This window comes from Rosa rugosa, chromosome 2, assembly GCF_958449725.1.
Source record: "Rosa rugosa chromosome 2, drRosRugo1.1, whole genome shotgun sequence".
Lineage (NCBI taxonomy): Eukaryota > Viridiplantae > Streptophyta > Magnoliopsida > Rosales > Rosaceae > Rosa > Rosa rugosa.
In genome coordinates, this window is record NC_084821.1 from 2289502 (window position 1) to 2309419 (window position 19918).

Sequence of the window (19918 nt, forward strand, 5' to 3'; positions counted from 1 at the left end):
AATTTGTAACTGGTGGGCTCCTCGCTACCCGATTGTATCACTATCCCAAGATTGTAAATATTAGTAAGTTGCAGCCCAATACACCATGCACTGTGGACAATATATTGAAGTGAATAGTAGAATACGTATCGGGATATGAATCTCTTCTCTCGGGCGACAAAGCTCAAGCACAATAGCGTTAACCTAGATGACTTGTGTCTTCCTAAGACTGACATGATCGATAATTCATCCTAACGAAGATAAATAAAAACTAGATATATATGCATTTTTACTACCATCGGAACATCGACAGGGTTGCAGTCAGTTAAATTGAACTAACAAAAATGCACCCCAACATATTCATAATTACAACACAACAAGATCTTTTTTAACTAGTCTTCTGACCGTAGCAATCAAAAACTTCGCTTCAATGTTGATCTTGTTAGCAAGGTCACTCCTTGTTCCGGGATGAACGATCCTTGCGTTGCCCGCCAAGAATACGAGAAATCTGTAAACCTCTACTGAATGCTTGGTTGAAGAGCATACGAGTTTGAAATTCCGAAACAAAAGGAAACCAGGCCAAGAATGCAACTGGGGTGAACAGAAGCAAGCCCATAACAATCTCAAAGCCACGAGCAAGAGTCCGAACTGATGGCCATAAACCAGCTTTTTGAACAATAGGCTTGCAAGCTTGGGCAATCTAACAAATAGAAATAAGAACACAAAAGAGCACATTAAGAAACCTGAGGGCACAGAATTGCAAGACGGTGAGACGCAATGATGACTCAACTTACCATAAGCATCCCCCAACCAGTTGGCATGAAAGCAAGAATGCAAACAATGATGTCCTGCAGGGTCATGTGAGGCAGCACAATCAAAGTGACCAAAATGGACACAAAAGTAATGAATATTAATCCCTTGATCAGCCGGAATACAAGTTGGTACTCAGCACTGAACTTTCTCCTACCAACAGATACAGTCTGCAAGGGGAAAAATATAATACTGTGAATTTGTTAAACAATATAGAAAAACACAGTGCAGTGGTATGTTCTATGTACATATGATAATAATCTAAAACTACAATGCAGCACAACCACAGGTCCTCAAAACTCAAACCAAGACCAATAAGAGTTGTAACTAGGTTTCATTGTTGTTTGCTCATGCAAGCAAATAGTAGGACACATCAACCCTTAATTTTAATTAGTTCCTGAACAGATGGAAATTTTTAACTTATTTTCTTTTGAATTCTCACTTCTATTGTTTTATTTGTACCACCAAGGGTGATTTCACAAAATAATCTGTTCAAAATCAGATCTATGCACTAAATCCACCCAAATGACACCTTCTGGCAAGATTATCACAGAAGCAACAAATTATTGCCTTTGACATAGCAATTCCTGGGATATGCAGCTCGCATATCTTGCGGACAATCAACAGAAATTGTTTTCTATTGATAATCAAGCAGATAAAAAAAGAATTGAAACTCACCTTCATGACAAACAAAATAAGGACGATCACCAGCCATGAGATACCATAGACCTGTTACAAAATGAAAATAATATGATAATGAGTTAACATTTGCCATATTCTGTAAGAGTGAGAGGCAGGAAAGAGAGAAAGAGAGAGGTCTACTATTTACCAGGACACTCTTGGTTTTCTTTGCAATGTTCAAGTGATATACGAGCCCATACTGATAGATAAAGAAACGTACGGATAGCAGTATCTCAGCTACAATACCACGTTTTCCAGAATATCGAAGATGTTCTTGTTCCTCCTCCCACCATGATTCCCAACTTTTTTCAGGTGGAACACCTATACCTCCACGGTTGCTTATCCACTTATTCCAATCAGTCCAATCATCAACTATCTTTTGCCACTCAAAACCAGAGGGATTGAACAGAAAGGGAGCAAAAAGCCAGGTAACCACCATAAACCACATAGATACAGTGATTAAAATGTAGGCAACAGCACTTCTATAAGTATGACCAAAGATCTGGTACACCACAAGTAAAATCAAGAGCTCAATACCCTTAACAAAGTGGCTGCGAGAGTAGAGCCTATAGTTGTCGGCAAACTTGGCATGGAACACCACAAACCCACGACCTGTCGATCTATATTTGGCACCACCATGCAGTAATGTCCGTCCATAATAGTGGGTCTTTGTCCCAAGTGAGAATGTGAAAAATACTGGGGCCAATTGCAATTGCATCAACACGAATTCACTTAATGCAGTTCGGAAACCCTTTTCCAAGCCAATTTCCATCAACATAGGCAAAGCCATCAAAAACCCTATTTGAACAAATGATTGAGAAGCAAGAGCAACTTGAAGAGGCTTATTATCTCGAATTGCTGCTTGAGTGCTCAAACCTTCTTCAAGTCCACTAAGAACCAGGTAGAGGCGACCATAAAGGAAGACATACACTGTAAGGACAGTGATCTGCCACAACAATACATATCCATGGTCAGAACCTCTAACTAACTACATAATATTTGAAAATCCAAACTAAAGAGCATATAACATACCAGAGTACTGTAGTAGAAACCAATTGTGGTGAAATAGCATGACAACATACGGAAAAAGTCAAAACGATGTCCAAGTCGGTATATATCTCGACTGAGTGTCTGCTCCCCGTTGCCATTAGCAATTTTTGCCTCGAACATGGAGATTTGGTTAAGACCGACATCTCTCCCCTTCCCCACTTGTATGTATTCGTGATGAGTTACATTGCCTTCACGGAGAGTGGAATTAAAGCCTGCAATCCCAATCACATTGTAAGTTTACTATAGCCCAGTTGTAGATTGTAGTAATAAATAAACATTCGCTCAAGTGCGCCTTAATCATACCCGCAAAAATGTCTTCACTCAAATTGATAACCTTGGATGCCTTACTGACACCCCCTCTACTAAGGTGAAAGAGCCTATCAAACACATCGGGATGGCCATAATGAAATCGAACCCTGGATGAGCAGAACAAGAAATTAGCACAACTTCAGTATAGAGAAAACCGGCCCGCAGAGAAAACACTTCAGTTCAAAAAATTAAAAAAAGGAAAGAAAAAAAGATAAATGGAAGCACATTCTGGGGCACACAATTTTTTTTTCTTTGGGACAATTTGGGCACAAACAGACACATTACACAACATGACTCTTTTGGTAACAGTGACCCATCACACAACATTGATGTGCTATAACTTTCAGTTGCAAGCTCTTTTCCCCCAAATTCAAAGAGAAACTTACCTGAGAGGGTTGGCCAATAGTCTTTGACCAATAGTCACAAAACTGTTCTCCTGATTTGACATGAACCAAGCTAGAGAAGAAACACTGCAATGGATCATGAAAGAATATTAGTGATACCTAGTTATAATCAGTTCGTCAAAAAACAACATGCCCTTAGTTGAGAGAGCAAAACCTACCTTCCCGTAAATATATGCTCCCTAAGTCCAAGAATTGAAGGGTGCCTAACGCCATCATGTTTGAGAAATTCTTGTAGCAAATTCCTCATTTTCAAAGCTTCTTCCATGTAGTTATCCTACAAGATCAGTCATATTAACTAACATTGTACAATGGGGGCACAGGCTGTCCCAGACTGCCAACTAGTGATTAATACATGTATATATTTAATTTATTACACATTCTTTTTATACCTCACAAAAGGAAACTCATTTAATTAAACCAAAGGGAACTTTATCACCGGATATACATATATATGAGGACTATAAATAACCAAATATGCAATTGAATGGTCGACTTTAGTTGCACATCTCAAATAATCATTATTATGAAGTGGTCATACTTCTTTCAAAGAATGACAACTTGCAAGTATATTCAATCAAAAAGCTAGCATCAAGTTTTGTTGTTGTTTTTTTTTTCTTTTCTTTTCTTTTTTTGTTACTTTTTTTTTTTTTCTAATACTTGCATCAAAATAAAGTTGTCGAATCATTGATCATTCATTTAAACATGCTACCCACGAAGGTAATATCCCAGATCCAACAGCCTTTTAGTTAACAACCACCATACCTGGTTCATGTCAATTGTTTGTAAGCCTTCTCCACGTGTGAAAATAATGGCATGGTTTTGATTTTCTGGCTTTCCCTCTCCCAAGATAGCAGGTCCCGGAAGCTTTATGCGATAAATAACCTGCAAGAATACCAATTGTCAGTTTCTTAGCAAAATTAAACAAGGGACCTCAACACAGTATGGGCTTTGAATATAGATATGGATATTGAGGATCAAACATGTACTGAAACACATTTTACAATCCATAGAACATATTTACATGACAGTTTATGCAACCTAAGTGAAAATAGTAGTATGTATAGCACAATACCTGGTCAAGATTTTGTACTGGCTCTGAAGAATCAATTGACTTTGGCATAGCAGCCTTTACTAAAGTAGAATAATAAACCTTTTGGTTTATCTTCTGAGCCCTATCTTTGCTAGGTTCTTCAACCTCATCAATATATGCCACTCGTAATGACGGGTATCTGTTAAAAAAAGGTTGTCCATCAGCAGTATGACTATTTAAAGGTTACAACCATCAGCAACTCAGCAAACACTTCTTACGTTGTCATGAGCCTCAGAATGTCCTGTGCACGATGATCACCAGATCGCTTTTGAATCCCATACAGTTGGCATGAAACCACATATGTGAATTTCATATCAGCTACTGCTTGACATTGCGCCCATAGTGACCTTCCCTCCTTTGATTGATCTTCTGAATTCAACTCTATGGCCTTATAGCCTTCCATTAAATCTGGGAAAGTGATATTTAGCCAAGTAGCAAAAGCAACCAATATTTAGCTCACATTAGATGTCATTAAATGGAAGTTCAAAATATAAAAAAGGCAACACCAATGAAAAAAAGTTTGTACCGTCATCTTTGGCCATATCCAGAAAAGCCTGAAGCTCCAAAGCTTTCCGGTAGTACATCATCCCTCTTACTAGCATTCAGAAAGAAATTTTGGTAAATACCTAAGTAGAGCAATGCTCACAAAGAATATCTTGCAATCATTCTGTAAGATACATAGGTAGATCGAGTACCAGTACGAGTCAAAGTTTGGCCTCTATATGATGCCCATAGTCGAAGTTCTTCTTCCAATTCATCAGACCCTTTAAGAAAGTTGTTCAAATCATCTTCGTTGTTGCAATTCACACGCTGAAGAAAGTTGTTCCATTCATCTGTTTGTTTTCTCAGCCAATAAGAATCAGTACAAAATTTTATTGAAAATGGAAACCGACAAAATAATATTTCAGAGGTAGAAACAATAACCTGGGAAAATCTTTTGCAAGTAGAAGAGAATAGAAACACCATCTTCATTCGGTTTTTCCAGACCTTCAATGGAAAAGAGAACCTCCTCGGTGTAGTAAGGAGTTAAAACACTACAAGAAAGGTTATTATTTCAGAAGCAAGTATTACTCAAAGGCCTAGACAATCAAGATGAAGGACAATAAAAGAGATATTCCTAAAATGCTTTGATGAAGACGACCATAGAGAAGCTACATATTAAATTCTATCCCAAAGTAAACCAACATTCCAATTTAAGCAAATACAGTCATTGCCACAAGATAATTGCATTTCACTGGCCCCAAGGCCCAAATAATCTTCCACCAGCAAGAATTACCAATTCCTGGGACACTATTATTTTGAGAATCTTAAAATTCCTAGAATTACTAACGACGGTAGCTTCTGTGAAGTTTAAACATGTTCATATTGTTAGATTCAAAAGCTGTACTGCTAAGTTTAAACATGCTCATATTGTTAGATTCAAAAGCAGTAGTTGATAAAATGTTGTTATCTTCAAGTCTATTTGCCTTGCTAGAAAAGCTGTAGTTGATATAATGTTGTTATCTTCAAGTTTATTTGCCTTGCTAGGGTTGTGTTCTCTTAGGCATAGTGCAGCTTCTCTGTCCCGATCTTATTCTCTATTGTACTTGTTGCTTTTTTCTTATAAAATTTCAGCCTTTTTTTTTCTTCCTTTTCCAATAGAAAATCCTTTATTGAAAGAGAGGAAGAGAAAAAAGAAATAAAAGCCATGGACAAGAGTTTAAAGAATTCTATAGACCAACGACAGCATTCGAACCACATACCCATCTAATAATATCAAATTATCAAGCAAGAAAAAAGCAAAATAATAATCTAGTGCACGAAGGACAAACTATGCATTTTGCACAAAACACATCACAGTGTATTGCACAAGAAAAGTTTTAGATCAGAGAGCAAATAAATTAATGAAAACTTACGAGAAAGAAAGCATATTGCGAACTTTTGGTGCTGGAGGCATATCCATAAACAATGAATTCGAGAAGAAAGAAATTCGCCTTCTAGCTTCTAAGTTGGATGGCACGTCCATGGCAGACTCCTTTGTGGTAAGTAATAGATAAAGACGGTTAATCTGCAGACATAGGTAACCAATAAGGATTACAGGATTTACTGACAATCAATTTTTTTTTTAATTATCTACCAATGGCACACCTTCTCCTTCCAAGCCTCTGTTACATGTGTAAGAGGAAAGTTGATAGCTCCAGCAGATGCAAACAACTGATGCTGTTGATGTTGATCAAGAGGCATCATCCCCTCATGGCCCGACCCTCCGTTGACTGAATCTACCAAGCTACACAGAAAAAGTTAACATCGTAGATGTCATTTCAAAATATAAATGAACACGAGGAAGCAATCATATCATGATATTTCACCTGGTTATATGGTCCTGGTCCTCCATCATTATATCTCTTGTCACTACCTCCAGCATGTCCTGGAATAGAATCACAACTTGATCCCTGTCGTCCTGACTATTCTTTAACTGCAAAACTCAATTAGGACAAAATACCTCAATTAGGATCATTCATCAAAGTGACAAAATACCTTGTCCTTGACCAAAAATTAAAATCTTACCAAAAAATTGATAAGGCTAACAAAGTGGTCATAGAGGCTAGGAAGAGCACTCATCTTGAATTCACGGATCAGGTTACCCTCTCCTATGTGCTTGTCAACCTCAAGAAATATGTAATCTATAACCCTGAAAGCCAAAACACTTTTAACTTAGCGAATAGCGAACTTGAAGTGATCCTTACTAGTTGAAAGATGTTGCACAAAACCCAGACAGAACTTTATTTTCTCTATTTCTGAGATAAAGCTTATTAAAATTCACAGAAACCTACTCTTTCTCACGGCTCCCCTGAACCAGAAACTTAATTATGTTCTTAAATGAAGCATAGCATTCACGAACAGCGCAATGCATGTATTCATCAGCCAAGATCCTTTTTGTTAGCTCTTTATCCTTGCCATTGCTGTCCTTGGCCATGTCTAATGCTATCGGGATCTGATGAACAATTACAATCAATATATCCACATAGTGATTCAAATTTCAAAAATTCAGAATGGCAAGTACACTAAAATATACCTTGCTAGCAAGTAAAAATGGAGGCCACTGTATGAGGTCCAAATCACGATCAGCCCAATAAGGAACAAGCAAAAGGTCCATTTCCCTGAAAATTAAAAAAAGCTTAGCACACAGCACAGAAAGAACATACGTAGTAGAAAAATACAGAAAATGAAGTCACGCCACAACATTCAACTACTATAAAAATAGAATCAAGAATATCCTCCAAACCAGTGGCTGGTCAAGGTACCTATTGCTTATAAGATCCTCCTCTCTGAAACTACTTATTATTTTGTTCCATAATTGCGCAAACCTTGCAGCCTGTTTCTCTTTGCTACCTTCAACCTGCAGAGTAGACACATTAATACAAACCAGAATCGGAAATATAACAGACATGTAACGAATTCTACATAATGAAAATAATTCTTTTACATGACCAAAGGTGCGGGACAATGTAGCCTTCAGTCCTTTCTTCTTTGGCTCACTCTTATCCACCGGAATTAAACGGGCGTTAAAAGCACCAGGCAATGATTCAAAGCGAGATCTTAGCATTCCTAGTGTCCGTATCTGAAATTAATTTGAAGAATAAACACTAAGATGCTATAATGATAATCCTTCAAAATATCCACAAAGAAAAGCGAACTGATAAGCACTCGTTCAATTCTTATAATGCATAATGTGATAATGCAACAAAAATTTATAAAGTTTAAACAATACAGATCTTAGAGGATAACAAGTTGCTAATTTTTATGTTTGATATTTTATAAGAAAACTGCTAAATTAATTGGAAAGACTAGAAGAATAAGGATAGATCAATTCACCTCTCCAAGGCGACGGAATGCACCATAAATACCTCCGAATATTGTCGAGTATATTGCATACCAAATCTGGGTATCCATAAAATAGACCTGCAAAAGTACATGTATATAAATTACAGTATGTTATAATGGATAACAAGAAAACACGAAGTAAAGAAAACAAGATAAACCATACCAGGATAATTGGAGCCCAGAGTGCAATCACAACACCGATATTGTTCTTTGCTGCACAGAGAATAATTAAATAGTAAACAGCATATTGAGGAACAAGTTAACAATAACCACAAAGAAAGTAAGAAAGTTTGCTGCATTACCACGGGGAAAGAACTCATGCCACTGGAAATTAGTTATACGAACATTCATGATGGCTTTTGTTGGACCCACTAAAGGCTTTATCTGGAAAGAAAGATAAGTATTAGAAGAAGTAAATGGACTGGAGTCTGGACAGCAGTACAAGAAATTCCAGTTAAATTGACTTGAAAACAGTATGCCCTAAATAAGATGTTTCTTCCCAAATGAATGGGTTGGGATGTGTTTCATACTCCATCTCACTTTCTGCTTATCATTATTAATTTTTATTTATTCTTGTACCAAGAGGTAGCACATAACACATAATAAGAAAACCCTGAGTGGTTAGAAGAAACACCTCTATGTAGTAACTGAATGCCAACTTTGTCACTATAAGAAGAACCCAAAACATCGTGTACCTGAAAATTTTCAATACAGAAACAGAGGTCATATGTAGAAAACAGTGACAACATTACGGCAGTCATCCGATTTATCTTTGGAGCAATGAATTCTTACTTGAAAAGAGAAAATGTGCTCTCATGCATTCCCCTCCCAACATAGAGACGAGGCTGCAAAATATTCAACAATTTAGCAGAAAGTTGGGTACTTGAGAAAAAAAAAATCAAAATACTAATAGAAGAACCTGTTCCTTATACCTGTGACCACCACATCATAAGCATCACAATCCTATAGTTTGATCTCTCAAGGAATCGGCGAATAAATGGGAAAAGAAACAACACCCCAGCCAGCATATTCGGTGACAAGTAGATAACAACAGCCAAGATGAACAAGGAGGGCGCATTTTTATTACTGCCAAACCAACCTTTAATGGTCTGAGCAAACCCAGGAGGGTTTTCCCAAGTATACGCATAAGTAACCGGTAGAATTATTACCCATGCAGCAGCTGAAATGACCTTAGCAATATATCTCAACTTAACATGGAATGACATACTCCGCCTAGACTTCCAGCTAAGAATTACATCTAGAACAGCTGCATAAGTAAAGAGAATTAGTGATCAACAATTGTCACTTGGTACAATTTTAATTGCCAGATAGCAACCCTATTGCAACTTATGTAAATAAACAAAACTCAAATGTTACACCTTCATTGGCCCAGGAAAATAAATTTTTGATCCATGTTGGATATTAATATTATGGTTGTGGACAGCTGCTATAATATAAAATGGAATTTATCAATCCCTTAAGTTGGATAGACAGGATAAAGAAGGAAGGTCCTCAAGAGCCTGCTAACGTTAATGGTACTCCACTCTGTTAAACCTAGCTCATAAAGTAACCAATAGGGAATTATATTAGAACAAAATTGTTTGTGAAGTACAGTGATTCAAAGACCAATTGACTAAATCTATCTTCCCCTATGTGATATAGGGAATTATATTATAACAAATTGTTCTTCAAATGTTACACTTCACGCCTCTATACTCTATAATAGAGTATGATTAACACACAGGGTGCGTAGTGGGGTCCCCAGGTAAATATCTAAATAGATATATAGAGGCATGATAATTTGGTATTGGATGGACTTTACTCTATAAGGGAGAATTATTAGGACCTTATTGCAACATCACACTTATACTCTACAAGGGAAACACAAGTATGGGATGGACTTTAAAGGACTTGAAAACGGTAAACCACACAATAGTCTACTTGCAACACCGCGTTGGTAATTTTTAACTACCTTGCCCAAGCTTCAATATTGCAGCAGTTATAAAGACGCTCAAAGCTTTCTTGAATACATCGGCAGAAAATATTGATGTGGGTTGGCCCGAGCCATTCCAAGCAACAATTATCATAACCTTATATGGACCAAAAAGAAAGGACTTCAGCACTCTGTTAGAGTTAAAAGATTAAAAGAATATCACATGGGAGAGACAGAACCTGTAAACATAGAATAAAGAAACTCCACATGCGGTCAAAGCTTCTAAAGATATGCCAGAATGACCGTATCTCAACGAAGTTAACTTTCCCCACCCATCGATCTCCACTAGCTGGTTTGCTATCCTGAATAAGTCCGCCAACAAGTTATGCATCACGTGAGAATTGTCCCACAAATAGGACAGCAGTCACAGCAATAAGTAGCTCTAGCAGGATAAGTATGGCTTCTTCAGATAAAAGAAGTAGTGTCTACCTCACTATTTTTATCAAAACTAAGTCGTTCACTAGGCAAGCAAAAGAAATCAGCATCTGCACGCATCGGCCAACCCAACCGGAAACAATCCACTGACCTGCAATACATCACAGGAATTAAGAACTAAAATGATACAAAACAACAAAGGAGGGTAAAGAGAAAGTATATGCTTCTACCAAAAGTATTCATTTATATCATCATAGTTCCTCCACTGGGAATGCTTTGATTTCCCTCGTTTGCTCCAATCAGCTTCCTGTCAAGAGAAAAGCCACAGCGCCACCATGAGATGTTAGTTAACAGATTATGCAGTTTTCAAAGAAAACAAAGCTCAAGAGGTTCTTGTGCCCTCCCCCATGTGCAGATGGGAAAGGCTGTACACATCCATGCCTCTGTTTTCAGATAGGATATTTGAAAGCCTTATCTTAGGACCAAGACTCCACTCTTAAATTAATTAAAAGTTAGAGAAAAAGAAAAACATATCACATATACCCTGGCAATCACGCTATAGATAGGAGTCACAACTTTTTTCAAGAAAGCCTCATCTTCACCTCCATAGGCTGGCTTCACATTTTCTCCTGTCATTGGACTCACATTCCCAGCTAACATACCATACAATTCAAATGCCATCTACAAAAAGAATTAAACAAATTAACACCCAAGCATGCTATTATGCATTCATCACAAATAGGGAAATAGATTAGGCTTGTTACTCAACGATAAAAGGATGCCAAAGGCACTTGGTGTCATACTACCCTAAGAATGTGGAGGGTTATGGGATTTATTATTACCATAAAATTATTTATACCTATTGAAGCCAACTTAAACACACTACAAGCAGTCTTTTTCAATCCATTGTTAGAAACTTAGGACAGCTTGATTACCATTTCTCTAAAAGAACAAAATCATGGTACCAATAACCAGATACAGCCAAGCCAACATTGATAAAGTCATTTAATTGAATTTTGGGAATCCAATATGCATCATATGAGGGATTTCTCAAGCTTACGAAGAATACACCATAACACTAGTATAATGATACAGTACAACTGCTGGGAAAACATGAAAAGGAAACAAATGAATTGACCACCCGATTTGCATCATGTCAGACATACCTCAGCCATATGCCTAGCAATAAACCAATATAATAAGCCACAACATAGCCTATCTTATCAACTTTGCATCTAGCTTTGGGTAACAATAAATACATGGGGTTGAGCTTTTTTCTGAGGGGATTTTAGAGCACCCAACTAATCAACTCCCTCCTCCCCAACAAAAGCAAGAGATTTAAAAGGTATATATGATCAATTGACTCCACTTTTACATGACCAAATACAAATATTCTTTTCAATGACCATTGGAGCTTTCTTTGACTTCATTGTCCAAAAAGAATAAAGGTAGGGAAGGAAAAGACTAAGGTCAAGATAACTAAAAATGCCATAGCACAGTTGCATTTGTAATGAAGAAAAAACCATTTCTATACATACATGATGATAAATGTAACAAAGGCATTCTGGCATGAATCTCAAATTTGCAGCTTCCCCCCATATCAAAAGATATAGACCCATGTAAAGCAGCTTGCGCTGTTGCACCTCTTGCTGTATGGTTGGTAACCTGAGAAAACAACCACAAAAGCATTATAAAAAGCATAAACTTATCTTCTCTGAAACTAATAAAAAATATAAACACAATAAGGACTCCTATTCACATTGAAGTTTAGAGAAATCAATTTATATTCATCTCCAACAAAACTCTTTTCTTTTTTCTTTTTTTAACTTTTATCTATTTTTGAATTCCTAAAAGACACACTTTAAGCTGTAACATGCCCAACTGGGCTATAGAATACAACTAGCATATCAGACGGTGACATCTGTATTAGAAATCTTACCAAAGGCTACTTTTCCGGCCCAAGAACTTGCACCATTTTTTGTAATTCTTGAAAAGCTTCTTCATCACTTCTGTCAGGGCACGGTCATCCAACTAAACAAAAAAATGTTCATGATGTTAAAGATTCAAAAATTAGTCATGCCAAAAGTAAAGTGTTGTGTGTGTTGTCTGGGTTGTTTTTTTTTTTTTTTTTTTGTTGGGGGGGGGGGGGGTGTTCTTCTTTTAGAGGGAGCGAGTGAAATCACAGGTGCACCAAGTTTACAAAAGAAGTACAAACCTTGGGCTGTTGATCAGGCTTTGGAAACTGCCTTATGTGCACATTTGCAAGTAACAATATCAGGTGCTCCCGTTGATTCGCCACACTGTCCTTCTGAAATTGATTACAGTAGTTCATTAGTATACACTAAGAGAACAAAATACATTGTACTCTGATTCAAGAAGAATAGTTAAATAAATACAGCCGAAAAAAGAATACTCAACTGCACTTTGAAAGTAAATAATATGTCTATTCACTCAATTGTCTAATTACATCACCTGAAACCCAAACATTGACTGCAGCCAATCAAGAACATCCTCATCTTTTTTCTTTTTGTATTCCTTAGGCCAAGGAAGACCCCTGGTGTTACGAAGAGCAAAAACAGCAGCTTGAATCTGCAGAACAATATAAAGTATCAGTAAAATTGAAGCAGAGAAAACCTTCCCTCAAATAGGACATGGTGGTACTTTTATAAATCCAAATATTAATACTTTACCTCTGGGTATGTCATAATTGCTTGTTTTGCACTATCAGGATCAAGTGGAAGGATATTGTAAGGAACCAATAGCTCTGTCTTTTCTGCAACTTTATCATGAGCTTCCAAAATCTACAAGCATTGAATGTAATGTTCATTGCCAAACAGACAATGGATGTAATAGGGTAGCAGTAAAATCTTGACAATAGCTAAAACATAACATGAACTTTCACCTCACGATCAACTTCCATAGATTGTGTCATATTAACAGCCTTTAAAACCTCAAATAGAACATTGGCAGTCTGGTATGCCTTGGTAAGTTGTGCGCTGTATAAAATAAAAATTAGCATCAGAAAAATGGAAGTAACCTTTCCAAACTTACTACCAAAGAAAACTAACTGTCTCCTGAACCCACCGGTCAGCTTTATCGGCCGCATTTTGCAAAGCTTGAATATATTTTTTGTAATAGTGTTGATAGAAGCTCTGCATTTCACGTGCATCACTTTTTTTTACCCTTCCCATAAGAGTTGGATCATTCTCCTGAAATAGAGTAGAACTTGGCTAAGAGAACAAAAACCAGAAACAAGGAACCAACTAAATTTATTGAAGACCTAAAGCAAGAAAATTTCTTATGGCATATACATCATACTTGTTTTCCTTTCTGCCCTTTGTCAAAGGCAGAAGAGAAGAACTTTTTGAAGTATTCTTCTTAATATGTTAAAAAACTTAACAAGGCTACAAAGGAATGCTCATTTCTAAATAGGGTTTAAAATATTTTATACATTATGAGAACAGTTCTCATTCTGCAAGACAAACAGTCAAGGTGCTTTGTATGAAGAGATAATGATACATACCCTTTCAAGACGTTGAAGAAGAGCAGTTTTGAACTGACGAACACCACGTCCACTAGAAGTGGGATCCAACCTATGAGCTTTCTCAAAGGCATAAAATCGACCTACAAAAACCATCAGACATAGAATCTTATTTCACAAGGTCATCAAAGAAAAATAGATACCAACAAACTGCCTTAAGAAAACTAAAACAAATTGAACACATCAGATTTAGCACGTGTCAATGAGAGACAGAAAATCAAATGACGATAGAAAGACAGATTATGCAAACAGCCCATACTGTCTCCCTGATATGAAAAAGGACGGAATCACCTAGGTGCACAAATGCAACAAAACATGCACCAACTAAGCTCCGGTGCACAGAATGCACACATGACCAGGCAAAAACAAGGCTAATTTCATTTTCCTTAGAACACTCAGGTGCCAACTACACGAAACAATCAACTGAGCCCCTAATGCAACCCGATTACACTACAATTTCTACCAAATCAACACACAAAACAAACTGAATAACAAGGTAAACATAGATAAACGACATGCCGCTCTTCCAAGTACAAAATCTCTGTGGCTTTGGAAAAACTTACATAGATAAGCAACTCTGGGATTGTGCGATTCGACCTCGTTGGCCACACGAAGAATGGGAGCGATTTCAACAAGCGATGACGGCACCACCTCACTGTCGAACGCCGCCTCCCCGAGGTTTCCAGCTGTCTGCGTCCGCTGGATACGCCGCTGCGGCGGCGGCCCCTGATCCGGCCCCGCTCTCGACGACGACATTGCTCTTAGCAACCAATCAAAACCTCACAGCTCAATCACTCTACTGAAGCTCAAATTCAAAATAATAATAATAATAATAAATCAAATTCAAATTTCACATAGACAAAGATAGAATCGAAAAATCAAGAACTACAAAAACTAGAACAGAGAGCTCACCCGGCGAAAACAGAGAAGCATAACCTTGCGATTCAGAATCTGAAACATGCAAGAGAGAAAGAGTAAGCGGAAATATAAAGTGGAATCACGAAAAAAGGAGGAGCGGAATGTGAATGGGGAAAAGGCGAGTGAGAAAAGAGAGCTTTACAGAGGAGAGAGTTGATGTGGAAGAGAACCCTAGGAGAGAGAAAATTCACTTACCTAAGGCCGCGCAGAGAGAGAAGGATAGAGAGAGAAGAAGAAGAGTGCTGCAGGTTTAAGCAACTTAAGACTTAAGAGGAAAGGGAAAGACACCAAAGCAAAGCTACTCCAGTACTGCTACCAGTCCGCTTCATCAAAGAAAGAGAGAAAAATTTACCACTTTTTTCACTTGTGGGGTCAGATTCTTCCATTTTGACCATACTACCCTTCTGTTTCGTACCTTTATCAAAATCACCTTGATTACCATTTTCATTTCATTTTCAAATTTTTATCAATTTGGTCAAAAATCTAGTAAGACGGGGACATAAATAGTACTAAATTGAGTCAAACGAGTGTGTTTTAATTGATTTTTCAGTTTTTAGAAGCTCGAAAATATAATAAATATCTCTAGCGACACATTTGGTAATCAAAAGGTTGAGTGTTCTTAAAGAGCTTCTTTCAAATTTTTTTTTTTTTTCGTTTTACAAAATCAATTTGAGGTATTACAGTTTTATAAGTTATGAGAGGGATTGTTATATAAGATTTACCGGTTGTGACTTGTGACTAATAAAAGCGACTTGCCGACGTACATCCGAATATTTCCTATTTAGATTCAATGAACTCAAGATATAATGGCATACAAAAACTTTTTATGGCAAAGGGAAAAAATTGGCTATGAATACTTGTGGTGGGGTCAAATTAATGAGCCTTGGGGCAGCTTCGTCATGCAATTTGAAATTCAAAAAGGTAAGATTCTCAAAGATCCACAGCTAAGAAGTCGGATTAAAAGAGTTAGCCGTTTTGAAATCACAATGGACGATTTTGCCCCGCGGTAAAAGCTTAACTCCGGCTTACCATAATGGGAGCCCGCAAGGACAGAACAATAAATCTGCCGGGGCAGCTCCTTTTTGGACTGTAGCTCTTTAGATGTAGGCAATGGCGGTTCAGGGATATAATAAGAAGAGAGGGCCAATTAGGACATTTCGGTGGGTCCCTAATTATCCTGGGATAAGAGACAATTGTCGGTTTTTTTTGTGTGTTAATCTAGGTTTAAGAGGGAGAGAGTGGGGCTCACATGTGCAACTGTGACTGTGAGTGACAGAAAGGCTCGACACTCGAGGAAAAGGAATGGACTCCAGTCACTTCCACTCTCCGCATCGATTCCAAAACGACCAATCAAATTATGCGTTTAACGTGGGAAGAGGAGAAACTCTGGTGCAAAAATCCTTTTACTTTCTTCAATTTTTTAAAACTTTATGTAGTTTTCACAAATTTGATATTTGTTCATTTCTTTAGTTACGTGACCATGTGTCTTTTTTTGTTAAAAGTATTTTTCTTTTTTGAAAAGATTTTGTTAAAAGATTAATAGATCAGATATTTGTTGATCTGTCAATACATATTTGAATTTGGCTCTCAATGATCAGTCAGATTATTAAGTTAACTTGAGTTTGATTTTGCTTGTTACTGAACATATCCTAATTTAGATCAGTTAGCTCAAAATTCAGTTCATTGGCAAGTGTAGTCACTAATTCGGCTTCAACATGTTACATGTCATATGTATCTTCCTTCAATCTATATATGTTCAATGCTATTTTTGTACTTTGGTAAGATATCCTAATGAATTGGATCTCAATTGAAATCTCATGTGAATCAAATTTAAATAAAACGATGGATCTGATATTTTATGATCATGCTTATAAACTAAACAATCCGAATCTAAGAATGCGTTAAATTATTGGAATAAACACAGGTTTAATCAAATATAATTTCATTATCGGACTAGCTTAAAAAATGAATCTATCAAGAACATATCGAATATCAACTTAAGTCATTATCTGTAAAGCCGGAAATACATTACAGTCAGGCCTCGTTTGGTTCGCAGAAAGTAAGCATCAAGAAAAGAAATTTGTTCATTTCCTACGTTTGGGATGGAAAAGGAAATGAAATTCTTTCATGAAGCAAAGGAAAATAAGGGAGGAAATATTTCCTTCCATATTCCAAATGAATAATTCCCCCCCCCCCCAACTTTTTTTTTTTTTTTTTTTTTTACATTTATTACTCACAACACATTAATTATAAACTTTTTAACTACTTTCCGAATAACTTTTCTTATGGTACCAAATATTGGAATGAAAAGTTCTTCGAAAATTTCATTTCCCTTTCCATGGGAAACACGAAAGAATTACTTTCCTTTCTGCGAACCAAATGAGGCCTTAGTATTTTTGAACAAATTAAAAATCTACGGCATTTTTTTTTTAAACCCCTTAGCCCACTCCACCCATATATATGTTAGTAAGAATCGAACTCATGACCTTTACAACGCTGACATTATAATTTACCAATAGGTTGTTAGTTTTACCCATTTCACACAAATTTCAATAACTATCTCACCTATTTAACATAACTTGGTCCTGAGATTTTACTGAGCCTGAAAACAGGCTAGAACATTAGGAACCTAAATATTAGACGGCAGAGCTAAAGTTAACCGGAGGAACCCGGACATATATAGATCCAACAATCCCAGTACTATTAACCAGTGCAAATTGCAACTATCATATATAGTACATTCAAACATATAGTAAATTACCAGTAGATTTACAAACTGAAACAGATATATTCCATTGAAAGTTCCAACTGTACGTAATATATTTTATACATTCAAAATATACAGGAAATTACCAGTAGATCATCTGGATGATACCAAGGGCCAAACGGATAAACTTCTTCCACTTATTACTTTTACAAATCAAGTTTCTTAAATCATCAGATATGAGTCTGGTCTAATGCCTGGGTAAGTTTATCATGAGCTTCCAAAACCCACAAGCATCAAAAGCAATGTTCAGTGCCATAGAAGACAAAAACAAAAGACTAGCAGTTAATCTTTACAGTAGCTAAAACTTCAACATCAATTAAACATTGCCCATCAGCCAAAGAAAAAAAAGAAAATTTACGAAACAGAAATCGGAGGTGAGATGAAATTTCACCTCACAATCGACTTTGGCAAATGCTTGGTTACTAATTAACAGGCTTTAAAACCTCAAGGAGATCACTGACAGTTGAGTATGCCTTGGTAAGTTGTTCACTATATACGTAAAGAAGGAAAAACCTGCATCAGACGATGTTTAGACAAAACTTTTCTGAGCATACCACCTAACACACTCGATTATCTCCCAAACCCACTGGTCAGTGCTATCAGCAGCATTTTGCAAATTTTAGGAGTAATAATGTTGACAGAAGCTTGACATTTCCTTTGTATCACTTTTTCTTACCCTTGCCATGAGGGTTAGATCATGATCCTGAAATGTAGATAAAACTTGCTCACATAACAGAGAACATTAACAAGGAACAGCTACATAGAAATGAAGATCAAAGATCTCATGTTCGCCTCATTAAAGAGGATATCAGCACTATGGAAAAGCACTCTCTTTTTTCCTCTTTAGCGAAGAGGGCCACGAAGGTAATAGTATGGAAATGGAACAGACTAACCTCATATGTTGTGTGGATATAAGATAGATTGCTGAAATCCAGGTATATATAAAGACATGAAATTTAACTGAGAAAATCAGGAGTATAACATAAACCGCCAACTCAATTTTCAAAAGCTGATGGTGCAAAAGAGAATCCATCTGTATTTACTTAAAAGCATCCACAATAGTTTAAGTTAATATGCACTTTCACAGTAAAAAGTAAAATAAATTCACCCTCTCTAAGTAAAATCTGTGGCACAACTAATAAGATAAGCAACTCTGGGATTTGCAACATTTGACCTCATTAGCAGTACAAAGAATTGGTGTCAGTTCGGTGAGCGTGGGCGGCACGATCTCAAGGTTAGTTCTGAATGACTCTACCATTGTTCCTTAAAATAAAAAATTCAAGCAACAAAAATATACCAAAATCAAATTTCACAGATCTCAAACCGAAAATAAAAGAGAAAAACAAATAATAGAGTAGCTTATACCAGCGGAACACCAAGCTTTAATTCAAGCATCTGAAAGATAAAAGAGAGGGATTATATGCACTGAAAAAGCATGTGTGCGTGTGAAAGAATATGTATTCTGTTACATAACTGATCTTCTACAGTTCATGTATAAATTACGTACGTACTTTATTTTGGTCCCAAACAGAAAATCAACACCCTAAATGAGTAGAGACTTTAAGCATTAGAGCATCTCCAATAGAGTAGCTAAAATGAGATTTTAATCATATATAACTAATTTTGCATAATTAATAGTGTAAACTAGCTATTGGAGGGTCCTTCTATATATGGTTCCATTGTTTGAGTTGTCTGAGATTTTTCGCTCCCCGCAAGCAAGGCATTTCTTCGGGAGTATCCAACACTGCCGGCAGCCTGCGAGTGCAAGCAAATTTTTCATCACAGAACACCATTGCTGAAGAGGGCTGTTCAATTCACTTGATTAGACAAGTCATTAATTTCTCATTTCACTTCTTGCCTCATTTAGTCCTAGGTATTTTAATTTCAAACTTTCAACAAGAGACCGGGAAACAGAGCCGACAAACTAGGAATAGTTACCTAATCAAATTAGGATTAGGAATTTAGAATGTTTGTCCCACATTGAATTGTGATTATAAGAGATGCTTCCCAGTTGAAAAGAAACTTGAAAACAGATTGAGTACAAGTATGAAATTTTCCGTCAAACTTGCTCTCGATCTTTACCCTTCATTAAAAACCTACAAGCATCAAGTGTAATGTTTGATGCCTCACAAGACAA

General features: G+C 36.7%; 1 protein-coding gene across 2 annotated transcripts; it reads right to left on the minus strand.

Moving 5' to 3' along the window:
* Window positions 1–240: 240 nt before the first annotated feature.
* Window positions 241–15327, minus strand: LOC133733714 (callose synthase 3). Of its 2 annotated transcripts, XM_062161358.1 has the most exons (44): window positions 15210–15327; window positions 15009–15047; window positions 14660–14895; window positions 14079–14179; window positions 13640–13764; window positions 13458–13551; window positions 13246–13356; window positions 13028–13144; window positions 12771–12863; window positions 12495–12586; window positions 12094–12220; window positions 11099–11236; window positions 10786–10862; window positions 10610–10706; window positions 10360–10482; window positions 10160–10277; window positions 9120–9454; window positions 8980–9032; window positions 8822–8882; window positions 8490–8571; window positions 8351–8400; window positions 8179–8265; window positions 7790–7924; window positions 7608–7702; window positions 7379–7463; window positions 7137–7297; window positions 6871–6994; window positions 6672–6778; window positions 6451–6589; window positions 6219–6370; window positions 5248–5357; window positions 5019–5156; window positions 4850–4918; window positions 4542–4731; window positions 4306–4462; window positions 3996–4115; window positions 3392–3507; window positions 3216–3299; window positions 2824–2936; window positions 2503–2732; window positions 1619–2416; window positions 1468–1518; window positions 774–959; window positions 241–679 (listed from the first exon to the last, which is right to left on the minus strand). In XM_062161358.1, the coding sequence occupies exons 3-44, from the start codon at window positions 14850–14852 to the stop codon at window positions 431–433; spliced, it is 5883 nt and encodes a 1960-aa protein (XP_062017342.1). In that variant the 5' UTR covers window positions 14853–14895; window positions 15009–15047; window positions 15210–15327; the 3' UTR covers window positions 241–430. The 2 variants fall into 2 exon arrangements, with proteins under 2 accessions (XP_062017342.1, XP_062017340.1); XM_062161356.1 differs by having other exon boundaries at window positions 7608–7924.
* Between the last annotated feature and the right edge of the window lie 4591 nt (window positions 15328–19918).

Excerpts from the sequence above, each read along its gene's own strand:
- LOC133733714 (XM_062161356.1), bottom strand. The coding sequence starts at position 14,852 with ATGTCGTCGTCGAGAGCGGGGCCGGATCAGGGGCCGCCGCCGCAGCGG. Across the intron at positions 9,455-10,159 it reads AATATTGAAGCTTGGGCAAG|CTGTTCTAGATGTAATTCTT; the intron begins GTAGTTAAAAAT and ends TTACTTATGCAG. Across the intron at positions 4,732-4,849 it reads GGATATGGCCAAAGATGACG|ATTTAATGGAAGGCTATAAG; the intron begins GTACAAACTTTT and ends TCACTTTCCCAG.